This window comes from Cheilinus undulatus, linkage group 5 (genome assembly GCF_018320785.1).
Source record: "Cheilinus undulatus linkage group 5, ASM1832078v1, whole genome shotgun sequence".
NCBI classification, from domain to species: domain Eukaryota; kingdom Metazoa; phylum Chordata; class Actinopteri; order Labriformes; family Labridae; genus Cheilinus; species Cheilinus undulatus.
Genome location: NC_054869.1, coordinates 44063727 through 44082596, shown reverse-complemented (window position 1 = coordinate 44082596; position 18870 = coordinate 44063727). Strand labels below are relative to the sequence as shown.

Sequence of the window (18870 nt, the reverse complement as noted above, 5' to 3'; positions counted from 1 at the left end):
ATAAATTTTTAATAGTATACCTATTTCTTATTTTTAACGCTAAATGAATAGGTGTTACATGTTGGAAGAATAAAAAAACAGACGAACAAGACAGTCATAGACATAGAAGTTAACAGTGAAAATGCAGAGCTTTATATTGCGGAAATAACGAGTTTGTTATCAATGAAACGCTACTTTACATTCCTAGTTTTGTTACGATTTCGAGTTCTGTAAATCATCAGAGGTTAAAAATCAGAATTGCAAAATAAACTCACATTTACAACGGCGCTTGAAGGCAGCAGCTTACACTATATTAATTCGAATACCTGCTGCGCATGTCATGATATAACTGCCGCATTACCTTTTGTGCTTACAAAACCTGACCTCAAATGCAGGCTACCTATGACAAAGAAATACAACCAGTTTAATATTAGAAAAAATGTGTTTATGTAACCATTTTAATGTACCTATCGATTAAAGTGGAGGATAATTTTAAATGAAACACCAAAGTAAATAATATTTAACATAAGCATGGTTTAATGTGCTAATTTAGCCTTACCTTTGGTTTACTTCTATTATCTATGATATAATATCTATGGGATCTATGAGATGATCACACAGGGCTGGATCTCCGATCATTGTATTAACTGGTTTTCCTTTTCCCACTGACTGTTCAATCTCTTTCCATTTTGCCTTGTGAATTTCTATCTATCTATCTATCTATCTATCTATCTATCTCTATATATATCTATATATATATATCTATATATATAGATATATATATATTTTTTTTTTTTACCCAAAATCCGTACCAGCTTCAACATAAAGAATTAACACAATAAGGCATTAAATCAAACATTTATTGTTCATTTTCATTGGACATTTACAGTTCTTACAAGGAGAAACCACCAATATCGTTACTAAAATATATTAATAGATCTGAGTGTATAAAGACATTTTCAACAGAGGAAAGACAGAACATAAAAAGATGCATTTTAAGACCCTGTAAGAAAAGCTCCCAGAGGCAAGGAGGATTTGAACACCATCGTAATTTTCCAAAAACTAACCCTGAAGTCACCATATTCAGCCTGAAAGAAGCGTTGATAGTTAAGGATGCCTACATCCGATATTTATGTACAAGCATCAAATCTTTCGGTTTTAACAAAATATCCAGGTTCTCCTCAAGCACAGAGACATTCAAGAGATAAGTGTATGTATAAATTATACTTGGTGTGAGGCGTACACTCCTATACAAACTATGTGTCTTTACAGGTTTCATTCGGCGCAGTAGTACAGTACTTTTCAAGGCCTCAGCGACAGTCTTGTACTGTAGAGAAAGAAACATGTTTTACACTCAACAGGAAAATAGTCCACCGAGAAGGCAAAGCCAGAGGTATGTAAAACTTTTGCAGCAACATGTATGCACATAAAGTAAGTCCCCAGTTTTCTATAGGACCAAACACAAAAAGTACGCAGTGAACATTAACAAAAATGTCGTGCTCTGTAGTGAACACCCAAAGCAGTGAGCAAAGATGTTGTAGAAAGCATGATGGAAAAATCTGGAGTAAAAGATTTGTTTAAATTGTGATTATCAGAGAGGTTTCTAAAAGAATCAGCAATGTTTGATCATCTAAAATCTTCATAATGCAGAAAAAAACATTTTCACACAACCTAAAAGTAAAATAACCATATTTTTGTTACTGATCCCAAATAAGTTAAAATAGACTCGGTTCTGATGGCTTTATGATGTACCTTTAAAATAAAAAGGGGGTCAAGAGTGTTTCCCTTACAGGCATCAAGAGTCAAACATCAGGCTACTTGGCAAAACAGGAAGAAATAAAAAGGAGGAAAAGAGCGAGGTGAAGCAGAAGATTTGAAGCTGATAACTTGGAGGGAAAATCTTTTCACAAGGCGATTGTTCCCTGTCAGTTAAAACATTCATATGGAGCCTTTCCCTCTTCTGTTCACGTATCACTTCAGCTGTAACACAGAGAAAAGATGACATAAATATTAACAGATAGGTACAACATATATACATAGCTACAGATTATATCAAGCTTGAATTTTTGTAAGTTTTGACCAAAGAAACAAAAACATGAAAAGCATAAGGTATGATTTGATATCATGCCAGACAATAGTTTTGGGAATTGTACAATTACACATATTGCTCACAATCCACAAAGTGGATCACTGGATTGGATTTAATTGTCACTTTAGTGTCATATGGTACTCAACAGGACATTTTTCTTTTTTCTGTTTGTTACCTTGTTTTTGATTTATCAATTCCAAGGCTGACACAACCTAAAGCATACCCTGTTAATCTACATTATTTTGAAAGATACGATATGATACAAAACTAAAGGGTAGGGGTAGAAAATGGTATCAAAGGATACAAAACGATTTTAAGATGTGCAAAAAGATGTGCACATCCTATCTAAAATTATAATAAAACACTTATAAAGAAAAAAGGTTGGGAACCACTGCAATAAAATATCAAACCTTAAAGCAAAAACAATTTGATACAAAGCAGTACAATAGGGTTGGGTACCCTTTCTTAATACACTTTATTAACCCCTTGAGGAAATATATATTTCCTGCCTATACTTAACTTTTTTATATAAATAACAAAAAAAAAAGCAATCAACCACCTTTTAAAATTGTCACCTGTCCAAATTTATGTCTTGCATGGCACATATGAGGAACAAGGAAAGAGGGAGATGACCAGGAACCAGGAATGTCTGACAGGAAAATTTCATTGATTTTCTTTTTGTCTTGTTTTACAAGGTGGAGATAGTTGTGCATAACTAATATCCACTTCTGTGATCCACATTTTATGCTCTGACTTGTGTCAAAGTGGAAGCAATCGTGTTTCTCTGCTTTCAAAATAAAAGCACAAAAAGTCACCTTTTTACAAAGGAAAACTGAAATTGACAGGGCAGAGAATCCCAATATTTAACAGATGCAGTGTAGACAGTGAGCGTGCGATGCTGAATAAAAGGCACTATGTGATGCAATACCTGACACTTGCATGTTGTTAAGACATGGTGTGAATTGTATCCTGGTTGTCTATGTTACTCTGAACGATATAGAACAAAACAATGCGATGCAATGCAAAACAATACAATATGATATAATGCAATGCAAGTCCATACAATTATGAGTTTTCCTTTTGGGGAAATCTGTCTTAGACCCAAGTCCTTACCACATCTAGTTACTAGCTTAAAGGTCCCAGTTAAATGAAAAATGAGCATTATACTGGATTTTTGACCTGAACAGTAAGTAGACGTTCTGAACAAAGCTTTATTTCTAATATAAAACAAACCAGTGCATCCTGAGAAACGTCATCTAACGCTTTCCTCACAGATCTTACCGGGGTTTTGAGGATAAGTTGGGTTTCTGGGCCAGCGCAGGTTTTTTCATAAGGGCAGGTTTGCTGGGTTTTGGTGACATGTTGGCGGGTGAAGAGGTGTCGCCGTTTCCTTCAGGAACCTCATCGAGAGGAACTCCAGCTAACTCGTAGTGTTTCTTCCTCAGCTCGCCCAAACGCAGACGCTCGTTCTCCAAACTGGATTCCAACTCCAGCACCTTCACCTGAGGAACAGCAGACAAACCAGTGGTCATTTACTGGTTCTGATGCACTGATGCATTTTAACTTCAATAACTTTTTAAATCAAAAAACAAAAGAAGAACTGGTTGGTTATTCAGAGAAGTAGAGAAATTGTAAACTGATCATTTTTAATGCCAGCATAAATGAGAATAACCCTCTGGGCTTTTTCTACAACATTTGGGCTCATTTTGTCAATTTTTCTATTTTTAGATTGTTCCTTATGTAGGCAGCTTTCACCTTACGATCATATTTGCAAAAACATGAGTGCTGTTATGTCCTTGATGTGTGGTGCAGAGAAATGTCGCCAGGTTAGTTAAACCCCTGCCTCCTTCTGCACGTGTGAATGAGTATGCAAACACAGGTACGTGTATTTAAAAGGGTTACATTAAGGGTTTTGAGTTATGTTTGGGCTGTATGTTGTCATCGAAAATATGTCGACAAAAGCTACGAACAAGAAATATAAAATATTTTAGGGATCTAATTTATAATGTAACCAACAGCAGCTTCTTACCTGTGACTCCATTTCTTCTTTTCTTAGTTTGATGAGGGACATCCCAGAGAAGTCCATAGTATCTGCATAAGAGAAGTGTTACTGAACAAATGTTCATCACAGTCTGACAATGAAGCCCATGGATTGAATTATACTCACCTTTCTCCTCTAGGTGCTCCTGGCCCGTCCTTGTCGAAGCCACCACGTTAGCCGCCATTTCATTCACATGGCGAGAAGCCTGCTGGAGGACCGTCAGCTTCTTACTGTTACGATCTGCCTTCACCTGAGAGCAGAGGAGAGCACTCTAGTTATACCAGATGACAGTCGCAATACTACAAGCCAAAAATAAAGTCTCTTTCACACATGAACTCCTGAAAATTTCCAGGAACTTTCAGGACGTCCCGCCCCTTAAATCTTCTCAAGTTGTTCTTTCATCCCTGTCCCTCAAGGCACATTTTTTTCTGGTGGACAAGGTGCACCTCAGGAGCCAGGATATGACGTTACAAAGGCAAAAAGAAAGCTGAAGTTTACTTGTTGGAGCTGTTCTTGATTTGCTGGCGCTGACTGACAGAAAATGTTGGGCTCACATAAAGATTCATAAGATCCTGAACAGACCACGTAAAGGTGTAAAATTTTGAGTTTTTAGATTCTTTTTTGCTGCTGAAACTCAAAAAATATGAATTTTGTTACACTACAATTAAGAACAAGCTTAATGCTTACAGCTTCATTTTGAAGGATACTGAAAGAAAGCTGTAACTTTTTGACAATATGAAACAATACAAAGTCATATCATCTGCATACAAATGAACATTACATAATAAAGGAGAGTTAAAGCCAACTAGTGCTTTTTGTTTACATGCAATTTGTAATACTACTATACAGCTTTGGAAAACATCATGCATTAAATTTCAGTAGCAAATTTAATATATGTTAAGTTTTTTGTTTTCTCCTTGAGATGAGAATATTACCTTTGATGCAGCCACCAGCTGTGCTGTGCTCGCAGCAATCTCATGGGAGCAGACAATCAGCTCTTCATATTTGCCGGTGTGCAGCACAACCTTATCAGCAGACTCTCTGTGAAGATGCAGGTAAAGACAAAACATAACCTGAAAAAGCAGAGTAATATCTCTCCAACAGTCTCTATTCAGAGAAATTACTCTGAAATTTATAGAATGGAACAACTGACTTTCTCTCTAAGACATGAAAGGTTTACAGCAAAGCATAAGTTTAAACTTTGAGGACACTCAAAACTATTCATGGCAAATGATCAAGAACTAAAAGGATCCCAAAGAAACTCAGACTGCTGTAGAAATGTGTAAATCCTGGACCTTTCCTTATGCTTTTCTTTTTTACCCTTCTGATAAATTTATGTCATATACTTCATTGATGATTGATAGCAACGTTAAACTTGTATTTTATTGCCTTTGTAAAAAAAAAAAACAACAAAAACAGAATATATTATTTTAAACATGACATGAAACACCATCATTACATTTTAAAGCTGCATTGTGTTGTCTAACTTACACCATTTCTGTTGCTCCCCATCCCACAGCCTTGGCCGCAGAGATCAGTCCTTCAGTCCAGCGAGAGTTTCTGGCGTAGAATTCCTTGATTGTTGCTGCACCCTTCATGAGACAAATACACAGTCTGTTTGTCCCGTTTGTCTTTTTTTTTTTTGCTGAATGGAGTAGAGCAGCTACCAGTTTGGTATCAGAAAGAAAAAGCTGTTGAACTCTCAGACAAAATGATGAGTATGACTCACCCTTCCTCCTTCAACAATCTCCTTCTGCAAGTCTGTGGACGCGATGATCAGCATGCGGATGGCCTAAACAAAGAGAGCCAAGAGAAGAAACATTATTATGGTAGCATTTCAAAAAACAGGGAACAAACTTTGTAGAGTCAGTGAGAGAGGATAACATTAGCTTATATGTTACCTTCATCAGGTCTGTGCAGCTGTTGAGGATTCTGTAATAGAAAAACATAGTAGAGGGTTACCACAAAATTAAAACAGCCGCCTATTCTTGAAGCCTGAAATTTTGGTTCAATAATCACCAGTTTGGCATGTTGGGGTAAGGGGGTACCAAAATGAAGCATCGAAATCTGTGTTTTGATTGGGCGTGGTAAGTATTGGACATGTCTGTCCTGCTGCCATGCTGGTACCTGGTTTGCAAAAGTCGGCTTTTTTGCGCTGGCTGTGCCGATTACCTCCTTCTCACCAGCGTTCCTTGTTGCTACGTTACAAAAAATAAATTTTGCTTTCCTCAATAGAATCTTTAACATTTTAAAACTGCTATATGTTCTTCGTATTTCCGTATTTCAAGGAAATATACAGAAGAATGTAAAGGAATCCTGTAGTCCTGACACAGGCAGCAGCTGCAGACCTGAAAACTATCCTCAAAGAAAGAGGAAGAATTTCTCTTCTGCAATTGTCTGAAGTCCTGCCCTTCTTGATTCTGATTGGCCAGTGAAGTGACATTGACGAGTGAGCGCTGTTCCAAAGTTGAACAGTTTTTAACCAAAAGTGCTTTAAAAGGTCACATATTATGCAAAATACACCTTTTCAGGCTTTTCTAACACAAATATGTGCCCCTGGCCTGTCCACAGTCCCCACAAGAATCAGAAAAATCTATTTCCTCCGCCCCCTCTCTTCCTACACCTTGCAGAAAATGTGTGTTGAAACAAGTTGTTCTCAGATTTTCCCCTCATGTCATGTGGGGAGTTAGCACCGCCCCCAGGTTCAGTTGACACTCCCCACTTGGAAGAAAGTTGCGCCTTATCCATTAAGCCACATCCATTTCCTGAGAGGGGGGAGTCAGGGGCAAAGTAAGACATCTCATAAACATTTAAAGCCACAGTCACAGACACGGCTCGTTCTGAGCAGGGCTGAAACAGAGGGGTTTTTAGACATGCAAAAATCCAATACTGAAGTGTTTTTTCAGCAACAAACCTCAGAGGCATGTTTTGGGGACCTCTGAGACCAATATAAATTTGTCTTAAAGTAAAATATGTGATCTTTAAGCACAGAGACAAAAACAGCTAACGCTGAGGGCGTTTTTTTCTGCCCAGGGTACTTAGAGCTCAGAATGCTGGACTACATAGGTTTTGAATGAAAAAATGAGCGTTACCAGCACTACAAAGCTGGCTATGGACACAGGTCCTAAAGGGTTAATGACTTTCCGGTTTTGAAAAATGCAGCATTTATAAGTCTCTGAAGGAAGACACATCTCCAAATAGGTTTACATTTAGATTTTAACATAATTTAACAAACCTTTCATTGACTTCCAGTTTGATTCCTGTTGTGTCTTTTCTGGCCTGATTCATCATTTCCTAAACACAAAGGCACGAGACATGTTTGAGTACCAACATAGATAAGCTGTTCATTATTATGGGTGTGTCTTAGCAAGATATTTTTTCTCTTAAAGTAAGACCGCCACCGCTTACGTCAATCCTGCGGACCGCCTCTTCAATAGCCGCCGATGTTGCAGCCATTTCTTTATCAACCATATCTCCCAGCTCATCCTGGCGAACGTCCACGCCTTTAGGTCTCAGCTCCTGTGGAGAACCAGAGGAAGAAGGATGAGTATGTGAAACAGAACAAGATCCTCATGCCACAATAGGCACTCAGTGAGGAAACCACTCATTGTACTTATTCCCTACTAAGTTACATGGTGTTCAGTGGTTACCAAAATCCAAACAGCATGGTCAGCTTTCACAGAATCAGCTCAGTTCATGTCAGTTTCAATGCATCAACAACACTCATTACCTACTCTTCCTTGTGGCCCCTAATGGCCCCCACAACCCAAACATGAAACTAGATGGACAGCAAGAGTCATAAAGCCCATAAAACATTACTTTAAAAATCCAAGGTATAAGTGGCAAAGCCACAATGTGCATTGTCTCTACCAGTACAGTAGTTGAACTGTCACTTTACGTTAATGTTGATAGTTGTGAAGTACAGACCCATAGCCCACTAGTTGCACTGTCTACCTCTGCTTGTCACTTGTCTTTAATTGAAATCAGTACTCCAAAAGCTTTATTTACCAGTAGGGATCTAACAGTATTTGTATTTTCCCAAACTATAGTTTGGTGCACATAGTCACATGGCAAACCACTAAACTATGGGCAAACAAATGTGACAGCATTTACCTGCCAATCTAGGTGGCAGTAATGTTAGTAAGTGTTTGCTAACCCCTATTAAACAACCAACAAAGAAGAGGAAGAAGCAGACAAACAAAATAAAACACATGAAAAAGAAAAGTTAGCTCTCACTGCAAAAGCAGCAGAGAAGCGGGACCAGCCAGCATCGTTTCCCTCTTCTCATACCTGGCTGGTTTTAAAAAGCTTGAAAGCAGAGAGTGAAAAATATTACTGATTGATGCATAAACATTTCAAAGACTATGCACTGACCGGTAGAAACAGAGAACACCGACTACAAGCATGTATTTAAGCACTCTACATGAGTCAGGATTTTGCTCGAGTAATGACTCCACCAGCTTTTTACCAACGGCGCTGTCACAACACACCTCATAATCATTAATATGACTAATTGCTGTAAAATGCATAATTTTTCCCTCTTTTGTCACATTTGTGACATCACAGGCTGTACCTACCACCACTGACAGTTCTAAACATCACTAGATGGAGCAAAGTATAGGCTGCACCAAAGCTAGTTAAAAATATAATGAGAGAGGGAAATTTAGAATTATAAATTTGGGACTTTATGTTCCTTTTTCATGTGCCAAACTGGACTGTGACCCCAAAACAGAGGTATGAACCAAACAGTGACCAAACAGTGTACAACAGTTTTACGTACATGAAGGTTTATGACCTAAGCATAAGTATGTCCCCAAACCTGTACTAGAATTCCCAAATATAAACGTCATAACACAGAAACAGTCAGTACTGTTACTGATGGTGTGAATGAACAATTTGGAACTAAAGTATTAATCCAGATGGTTAAAACTGAATTGTGATTATTTTGACTTCTATTGCAATTTTGATTTGATTATTATTATTCTAATTTCAACTGGAAAACATGACTTGGGGGGTTAAATCATTGTTGACTGTGAGTTTTGGGATTTCTACACTCAAACATGAAATTACTCCTACATCTGTGTCTGACATGTAAGCCAGAACACCTCAGCTGCAAAATATTTAAATTGCAATTTAAAAATTTCATTTTTCAACCATATGTTAAAGTCATAATTTGCTTTACTGTTAATTTCAGTCCATTTCATAAATGATAAAGACTCTCCATAGGAGCCTCAGGAACAATTCAGTGAATTTTTCTTTTTGTATCAAATTAATTTAAGACTTGCCAATCACTGTTTTGATTCCTGACAGCCAGTCATGTGGCCATCCAAAGTAATAAGTTAAGGTTGGAGTATTTTTCAAAAGAGCTAGATATAATATAAAATGCAGCAGCTGTGTTTCTGTTTGCAGATGACCCACATTTGGGTTAATGCACAATCCGCAGACTCAGCAGGAGAGAAGGAGCAGCATTTCTGGTTCTAAACTGCAGCTCGGGTACAGAGCAGGAGGACAGATGTTGACCATGAGGGAGTGAAAGAAAATTTGGTATTATTTGCATTTATATTTTTATCTAACAGTAATCTCCTGCAGAGAGAGATGAAAGTAGACCGACAGACTGTCAGTGAATCATTCTGTTATGCAGATTCTGCTCTTCTTTGTTCACATACAGGAGGAAGGAAAAATGCAGGCCATAAAGTGTTTTAGAGCTCATTTAATAAAAATAAAACAGATTTTAGAGTTAGTGTTGCCTACCTGGCCCAGATGCAGGATCTTCTGAACGACTAAGCGGATGGAGGCCGGGTCTGCCCTCTGGAGGGAGGTCTTGGACTTTAGATCATTGAAGAACTGAAGACTTTCACTGGCACAGCCTCTGCAGTTCTCCGTCAGACCTGAAAGAGTAAAAGAGCAATGATTAGCTACAGTATGAGGCATGATATAGACCTTTTACATATATTTCACAATCAGTCCCATTTGGTTCTGCTCAAGCTGGAACGGCAAAAGGGGCATGTTACTTACTGGATACTGGTACTGAATTAATACTCTTGTTGAAAAATTCCTCATGGTAATCTTTGTAGTGCACATTTTGTACAAAGAAAGTCAAGTAAAGCTTAGAAATGTTAGTATTTCATTTAATGAAACTTTAATCGTAGGATCTTCCGTGGCAAAGTCTGAATTGTAACAAGCAACTTATTGGCTAACTGATGCTAGTAAATATCAGTGTTACGGTTTGAAGTGTGACCCTGCTCACTGGTGACTTTTATAAAATGTTGAGAACAGAGAAAGTACTTCTGAATGCCTCTTTGTATAGTCTGATGAGCATATTTTGACATTTTATCAACTGGAAGCCCAAGGGGCCACATCAGGCCCCCCACAGCTTCTCATTCAGACCACAGAAGATAAACACAATTAAAAAAAAATAAGACAGAGTGTAAAAAGGGTAGCTACAGGACCCAATATGCAGACAAACCTTGAAAAGACTAAGGGTATTCAAAATGCTTGGGAAAAAAAGAATGCTCGCTATAGACTCTTTATAAAATACAGAACAAAAGAGACAGAATAAAATTACAAGAAATATGAAAATAAATTAATGAATATTAACAGGATATGCAAGAACGATAATTATACCACACTATTAGATAAAAATGAAAATAATATAAAAGGAATATGGAGCATACTGAGTGGTATCATCAGAAACAACTGCAGATAAATTATTTTTTCTATTTTTTTGAAAGTCTGGCTCCCACAGCATCTATCAAAAATAAAGCTGCCTCCTGCACAAATACCATTGATGACCCCTGGTCTGTACCATAATGTTACATAATCTTGATATAACATCACTAAAATGTGTAAATATTACTGAACGGTTTGGGGGATAGGGGGTGGCACCAAAACAGCTACAGATGTGACAGCTTGTAATTCCAAGAGAGTAATCTAAGATATTTCTTACGGTCTGCATGGTCAGTGGGCGCCATGTGTGCAGTGGCGCTACCGTTGATGATTGTATCCGCAGCCAAGTGGGAGAACTGGGTCAGAGCTCTGAGCAGCCCTCCAGCATCTGGTTACAGGAGCAGAGAAAGAGAGAGGGGGAGAGACAGAGAGCATAATGCCACATTAACAAAAAACACAGCAAAGGAGAGCCAGGTTTATCTAGTTATACTGAATGGTGGGACTATTGTTTATGCCTTTTTTGTATCTTTTTCTTTGCTTTTTCAGAAGAGGGTGGAGTCCCTCCTTCTTCTGTGTCTACTAATGACAAATCCTTCCCTGCAGACTTAAATTAGCTTTAGGCTGAATCAGGTACAACACATCAAATGGCAGCACTTAGGTTTAATAGCATACATAGTCCTTCAACATATATAATTAAAGCAATAATAATTCTTAGTACTTTAGTTTGGTATTCAATATGAAAGTGACCGATACAAATTTGTATTACATAATCAGAAAAATGCCTGCCAGGGGTCAGAACGATCAACTCTGAGGTAAAAGCAGAACAAACTCACCCCTCATGTTACTCAGATAATCTGCATGACCCTTTTTCACTTTGTCTATGGAGCCCAGCGTGGCCTCAGCCCGACTGACGAGGTAATCTGTGTTTTTAGGACAAACAAAGGATAAAACAAAAGCTTAAGCTTTGTTTAAGTCTCCACAATATAAAAATATACTCTGTTAAATGAACATGCTTTTCAGCTGTTGCCTGGTCTGACCTGGAGAGCTGGTGCATCGGACATGAAGAGGATCATCCAGCTTAGCCACAGCGTCCTGGATGATGTTTTCAGCCTCTGTGATGGTTCCCTGCAGCAGAGCGAACTGCTCCTCCAGGAGTTTCTGCTTCAGCTGCTCCTCTTGACTTGACTACACGTGTGCAGACACAAAGCCAAACATCGGCATTAACAGATTTTTGATCACAAATTTTTACATAACTCATCGGTCTATTCTCAGATAAAGGGTAGGACACGTCAAACCTTTGCCCAGTAACAACATTTTATAAAGGATGGATCTTTTACATTTAATACACTGCAGAGCACGGAGTGCATATGAAACGTGTGCTTGTCTGCAACATTCAAAACAGTTTTTAGTTACAACTACAGAGATTTTTATACAAAGATCAATTTAAATAGCTTAAAAAAACTCTTCAGTTCACTTTTTGTGCTCATGAACACATACTCAAGGTTACAATGCAGCACACTTTTCTGCAGTACTAGGAAGCAGTGCTGCAGTACTAAGAACCAATCTGTCCTTAATTAGAACAAAAAAATCTAAGGAAAACAGAAGTTGACAAGACGCCACAACTGCAGCAGCAAGTATTTTTACAAAGGGTCTAAAAAAAAAACTTATGTCAATGTGATATTTCAGTTTTTTATTTCTAACAAATTTGAAAAAAAAAATGTAAATTCTGTTTTTTTTGTTACCATTCAGTTCTGAGAGTAGATTGATGAGAATAAAAAAAAAATTTTTAACTGTAGAATTACACTGGAAAAAAAACAAAATGGGAAAAAGTTAAGAAGGTCTAAATACTTTCTGAAAACACTGTATGTGGCAGACGCTCATTTTTTTGTTTTGGAAATAATTAGACACAGGCAAAAAATGTCTAATTCAAAATCACTTAAGAAGTGTTTGATTAAGGCACCTTTATCAGCAGCTGTATACATTTTTAATCCAACTATCCATGCTGCTGTTACAGTCAGTAGACAAAACAGATGTTGAGGTACCACAAAACAGTAGCACACGCTTATCAGTTTATATGAAACAATCTTGATTAAAGCGCACAGATCAGTAACAGAGGAGCATTTGTCGTGTGATATTATCTAAAATGACTTAAAAAGTGACTGAACATAAACTTTGAGTAGATGTGCAATATAAAGTCCACATAAAAACTGCATGTTTAATTTTAGTCTTTAGAGAAAATAAATGTCTGTGCATCATTTTTTAGTGATTTGGGAGCATTAACTTGTACAAAACTGCACAGTCACCCTTAGGATGACTGACGATTCTCTTTCACTCTATCTTAAAGAAGCAGACTTTAGATCCTACTGAATAAAACTGGATGTTCTTAGCAGAGCCTCGCTGCTCATTCTGCTGAGCTCGGCTCGACTGTCCTCACTGACCTTCTCCTTCAGTTTGCCCTGCAGCTCGCCCAGCTCCCTGCTGCTCCTCTCTCGCTCCTGCACAAGGGACGACTCCTGCACCTGCGCAGCCTGCCGCAGAGACGACAGCTCCGCCTCCTTCTCGCTCACAGACCGCATCAGACGCTCCTTTTCTGCCTGCAGAGCCGTCATGGAGCTGTTCACTTGCTCTGCAGTCTGGCAGAGGGACAGAGAGAGAGATGGGGGAAGCCAGAAGAGGCAGATGGCCGTGAGTGTCGGCTAGAAAGTCCATGCGTATATGTGTGAAGTGCCTCAAGCCTCCAAAAACAGAGCTGGTGAACACTGAATACTAAATGTTGTATCCTTTCTGTTGTTACAGGAGAAAACTCACCTTCTCGCTGCTCTGCAGAGTTCCCTTGATCCGTGTCACTTCTGCCATCTTCTCATTCAACTCCCTCCTTAGCTTCTCCATCTCAAACTTCTGCTCCTCCAACTACAGCAACAAAAACATTTTAACATGATTCAGCACTGCTAGCTTAAGACTTTTTAAAAGGCAAGTTTGGATGATGAGCATCGTTGTTACAGAAGGCTGAGAACAAAAACAAGGTGTACCACAGGACTGTTTTAACCATCTGGATTAACACTGAGCACTGCTGTTGTTTTTGACATCCCTAATTAAAAACATGCCTTGACTAATACATCCTACTTTACTTTTTTGTTGTAGAATGTTTTTTTATTTTTTACATTTTTTCAAACAATTTTAAAGAGAGCAGCATTCTTGACACAAATGCACAGGACATTCAAAGACTATGCAACAGCAATTCCCTGACAGGAAATACAGCCCTGGGCAAATAGCATTCACATTTCATCTACTGTAACTTTAGTTCAACACATGGCCAGAGTTTCAGACCACTAGATTTGTTATTGAGTGTTGTAGGAATCATTGTCCTGTCGCCAAGGAGATGGAGCATGGATGTAAAAGACTCTTAAATCAGTGTGACACTGTTCTCTTAAAATTTACTACTGATGATCACTCAGATTGATGAATAAATGATGAATTTGAGTGTCACTGACATACAAAGTTACTTGTATCAAAATCCTGAGCCATACGTGATCTGCAGGCCCCTTGAATCTTTATCATTCTGATCAGTTGGAAGTATTTTTCCACCAACCTTCATGTCAGCCTCTTGTTTTATTCGATCAACCTCAAACGACAGCTGCTGTTTGGTCCTCTCCACCTCCTCCTGGGTCTGCTGTGTCGCTGACAGCATCCTCACAGTGTCGGCACTCTGTGGACACATTAACAAGCTTATTGTTACCACAGAGAAGGCGATGACATCTCATTAAAATCACACATCTGGCCTCTGTAGTGTGTCTTTACCTTCCTCAAGAGCTCAGCGTGGCTCGACACTAGTTCTGTGTGCTTCTCCTTCAGCTTATTGTAGCGCTGCTCTGTGGCCTGCGCTCTCTCTGCACAAACACAGGTACAGACGTGATTGTACACATTTAGCCAAACTTTGTAAACATGAGAGGAGGTGTTGACTGTGTCTCACTTTCTGCTTCAATGAAGGTGGACTGTAGACTCTCATGTTCAAGGTTTCGGCGGCGTGTAGCCTCCAGCTCCATGCGCAGTTGTTCATTTTCCACAAGAGCGCGTTGTTTCTGTGCACGCTGTTCTTCTAGCTCTGCCTCCAGGCTGTTGATTTGAGACTTCAGCTGTGTGATGTAGCGCTGAGCCTTTTAAAAGAGCACAGAGAAATCTGTATTCTAGGATAATCTAGTACACTGAGGGTTGTTCCAGAAACATTGATATGGTACTTCTAAAAGTCAAACGTTATCCATAATCATTTTGATAGTGTGGCTACAAAAAAAAAAGGCTCCAACTCCTAAAACTAAGCTCTTAGCACAACTTATTTCTAATTACTAAATACTGCAATTTCTGCATAATTCCAAAATGTTGCCAATGTTTTGGTGCAGAGTGCAGGAGTTTTTCTGCACTTTTTGATGGATTCATCCCTCTCTTATGCTGCTGTCTTGTGAAACAGATGCAGTTTTCTAATGCTTCGATACATTTGATTGTATAGATTACAAAATAACAGAGACGGTGGTGTGAGTAAACCTTTGGTACTGAAATAGCATCCAAGTCTGAGTTTCTGTTAGCCAGCATTTACTATTTTTGGTTGGTTTCACAAGCAGACATCTGAAGATAAGAATAGTAACAGCCAGAATGTACAGCTGAAAATATCCCAAAATTACCAAATATGTAAATACTGAATAACTAAATATATTTTATGATACCTAGAAGATATATTGTAAAAATCCTTTAAAAATTCTTTATTATGAACTCAAAGTAATCTTACTTTGATAAACTGCTGGTTCAGTGCTGGGGTTGTGCTCAAGCAAAGCTGTTTGTTTGATCTACAGAAAACTATGTAGGGAAATTAACAGTTTTGTAAGGATTTTGAGTTGCTGAGGGTAATAAAGAAACTGAACATAGGGAACTGCAGACAGCTTAGCCACATAAACACCATAAACAGCAGCGAAGAAGAAAGACAGGCCTAGGCCAGTTGTAATTCTCTGATGAAGTGGAACTGTATTCAACACAGAATCACATCATGCAGGAAGGCATGGATCATTGGGGCCAACGGTGAGAGCACCATCTCACTTCCCCTGGTGGGTGTTCATGCTTGGAGCGTCCTGGCTAATCAGCAGCTGCAGTATGGGAAAAGCCATAGACGAGAAGAGGGCTGCACTGGACTATCCACAGTGAACTCTTTTGTCTTTCTTCAGGACTACACCAGATAAACCACCATGGTTGGATTGTACTGTTTTAGCGCTGGTTACAATCGAGATCATCAATTCATGAGGACTAATATGGGACAATTGACAGTAAAGGAAAGAATGGGTCCATAATTTTCAGATGTGTTTTTTTTATCTGTAATCTGAAAAACATCACGCACTCAAACAGTGCACACTGAGTCCATTGTGACAGAGATCTTCATACAGCACCCGCTCATGTGACATAGCATTGTGCCAGGTTGGAAAGATCAAGAACAGCTTTTTAATTCAGTCTCTGTGAGTAAGCTACAAATGTATGCCTTTATGTGTTATATTTCTATGCTTGATATGCACATAACACACGAACAAATCACAGTGTTTAAAGTGAAGGTTCAGTTTGAGGGAGATGGCAGGAGAGTGAGGGGGATAAGCCAAACATGTAAAAAATCTGGATGAAAAAAACAGACTCTGTGCAAAGGCCTTTAGACTATTTTTGTAATGCAGAGTGTTACGGCGGTGTCTTGTTAACAGAGCAATGGTTAGTTAGTTTTTGGGAAATTTTGTTAGTGTTTTCAGTGGAGCATGGTATTTATCGATATGAAGTTCAAGAAAGGGAGGACATAACAAGGCTGAAAAATAAAATATAGTTCAATCTAACAGAATGTTAACAAAAATTCAGGAGAGGTCAAATCAAGAACTTCTTACAGTTTTAAAAAATAAAGAATGCTCTGGCCGGCTCAGAATCCTTTCCTTAGTGAAGAAAAAACGTTCACATCATCTAGACAACTAAGAAAACTCAAGAGGCAGTCAGTGTTACCATTGTCAAAATCTACAATCAAAAGATGCTCTCCCAACAGCAAATAAGAACAACAAGGTGCAGGTCTGGTCTACAATCAGATTCTTTGGACAGATGAAACCGAGATGAACTGCAATCACTTATACACATGTTGAGGCTGATTTTCAACTATCTACATCAACAGCTGTTCATTTTGGGTTAACTCCTATTGTTTACGTTTTAACAGCTCCACTAGCTTGTTGGTTGATCCCAGCTTTTTTCTTTCACTCGGGTTCACAGAGAAAAGTGAAAAAAACAACAAAAATGCAGCAAAATCATGAGCAAACGTCCGGAAACCAAGCTGGAATTTGTGACGTCAAAACTCCCTGGTCTCATTCAGAGGTTACTCGCCACATTTCACACCTTAGGAGCAACATTTTTATCCACCCAACACATGACCCAGATTCCTTTGCACAGAGATAATCATGGCCTCGACTGTCACACCACTTCCTAAAAAATCTTAACCTCAGCACCAGGTGGTTCAGTCCAACAGATCTTACCTCAGCTTTGACTTTCTCTAGCTCAGCTCTCAATAACTCCAAGTCCCGCTTCAGACTCTCGATTTGGAGATCCCTGCAGGAAAGAGAAAACATGGAGTCATGGTGAGCTCAGACAGTGTACTGAACAGAGACAATCACAAGAAACTGTGAAAAAATACATCACTCACCTGTCATCGAAGCCTCCGTTTGGAGGTCCAAACGTCTGATCAAATATGTCCGGCTGCAGGGAAAAAGTCAAATCGTGAATGATAGAAAGTGCATCAAACATCACTGTAAATGAGTCACTGAGTTGATGGCTGTATTGACTCATACATCTGTGACTGAAGAGTCTTACCTGCGGCTGTGACTGCATGCTGGATGAGTCGCTGACCTCGATGAGTGGCTCAGGATCATCATCATCATCATCTTGTTGCTCGGGCTCATCCTCATCAGGGATCACCACCACCGGCTTTACGTGTTTCGCCAATGAAGCTGCGTGCAGGAAGTTAGGAGGAGACTGACAAGGAAGAAAGGAAATAGTGGTTAAAGAGAATACATAAAAAAAAAACAAAATAAAATGATACATATTGAAAGAGCATGATATGATAGTCCTTTATGAAGATTCGTGTTGAATTTTCACAGTGCATAGCTGTCTATAGTCATATCAATGACGGTTATAGACTGAAGCCTTCGTCAGCAGTGACAGACTTTTTTTAAGTATTTGACACTGAAGATAGAGGCTGTGACTCAGCGTTAAAGTCCACTCTCTGAGCTCTTACATCAGGCAGCTTTGGGATCTGGATGAGTCTCTTAAAGTACAGCATGTCTCTGGCTCTGTTGAAGAACGTCTTAAGGCTACAGGACAGAGAACCACAAATTACGAAATGCACAAGTCCCAGAATTTCATGTACAGAATATATTAATATCTCACATATGATTTAAAAAGCATTTAAATGGCATCATCTGTTTTCTGCTATGGCGACACAAACTGTACATCACAAAGGATGGATAGGGAAAACAATGATAGGAACATTTGCATGTGTTTAAAGAGCTGTGGTGAATGGGTGAGGCAGGATTATGTTTGCACACTTCCTTCAGCAATGGAACAAATCTCTCTGTTCTATTCTATTGGGTCAGTCACAGCCTGGAGGTGTGCGCGCCGTACCTGTGGAACTGGTCATGGAAACGATCCCGGTGTCCTTGTAAAGTGTCAGCAGGTAGACCTGATATCACAAACATGGTGCAACATTTCATTACTATGCAATGCTACAAAACATAAAAGAAATCATGAAATATAAAGGTTTCATTGCATTTAAAGGGGTAATTGTTCTTACAGGCGTGCAGCTTAAACAGCAGCTTGACAGTGAAGTGGTAAAGGTGACTGCAGTCCTGAATAACTTGGATGAGTGGAGCCAGCCGACACTGGCCTGATGTGAGGGTGGAGATGGCAATGGATGTGTTGAGCTGTCGGATCACTGTGGAAAAGTCAGAGAAGAGTAAAACATCCATGTGAAATGTCCCAAATGGGCAAATACCAGCTGTTCTTAAAACACTCCTTCAATAATCCTGATGAGGGGGAATTACTC

At 38.9% G+C, this 18870-nt stretch overlaps 1 protein-coding gene across 1 annotated transcript in view; it reads right to left on the bottom strand.

Annotated features, from left to right (window-relative positions):
* Window positions 1-825: 825 nt before the first annotated feature.
* The window catches only part of hip1rb (huntingtin interacting protein 1 related b), a 54305-nt gene continuing 36260 nt past the window's right edge, over window positions 826-18870 (bottom strand). Inside the window, exons 8-32 of the mRNA XM_041788184.1 lie at window positions 18619-18759; window positions 18450-18507; window positions 18064-18139; window positions 17640-17801; window positions 17473-17525; window positions 17306-17378; window positions 14746-14929; window positions 14574-14662; window positions 14365-14481; window positions 13584-13685; window positions 13214-13408; window positions 11813-11960; window positions 11609-11695; window positions 11056-11163; window positions 9861-9997; window positions 7518-7628; window positions 7345-7403; window positions 6011-6041; window positions 5839-5901; window positions 5601-5701; window positions 5045-5150; window positions 4236-4359; window positions 4098-4159; window positions 3350-3570; window positions 826-1959 (exon numbers count right to left, since the gene is read on the bottom strand). Coding sequence (XP_041644118.1) covers window positions 1956-1959; window positions 3350-3570; window positions 4098-4159; window positions 4236-4359; window positions 5045-5150; window positions 5601-5701; window positions 5839-5901; window positions 6011-6041; window positions 7345-7403; window positions 7518-7628; window positions 9861-9997; window positions 11056-11163; window positions 11609-11695; window positions 11813-11960; window positions 13214-13408; window positions 13584-13685; window positions 14365-14481; window positions 14574-14662; window positions 14746-14929; window positions 17306-17378; window positions 17473-17525; window positions 17640-17801; window positions 18064-18139; window positions 18450-18507; window positions 18619-18759 — 2612 coding nt within the window. The 3' untranslated portion in view covers window positions 826-1955. The remainder of the gene's footprint in view (window positions 1960-3349; window positions 3571-4097; window positions 4160-4235; window positions 4360-5044; window positions 5151-5600; window positions 5702-5838; window positions 5902-6010; window positions 6042-7344; window positions 7404-7517; window positions 7629-9860; window positions 9998-11055; window positions 11164-11608; window positions 11696-11812; window positions 11961-13213; window positions 13409-13583; window positions 13686-14364; window positions 14482-14573; window positions 14663-14745; window positions 14930-17305; window positions 17379-17472; window positions 17526-17639; window positions 17802-18063; window positions 18140-18449; window positions 18508-18618; window positions 18760-18870) is intronic.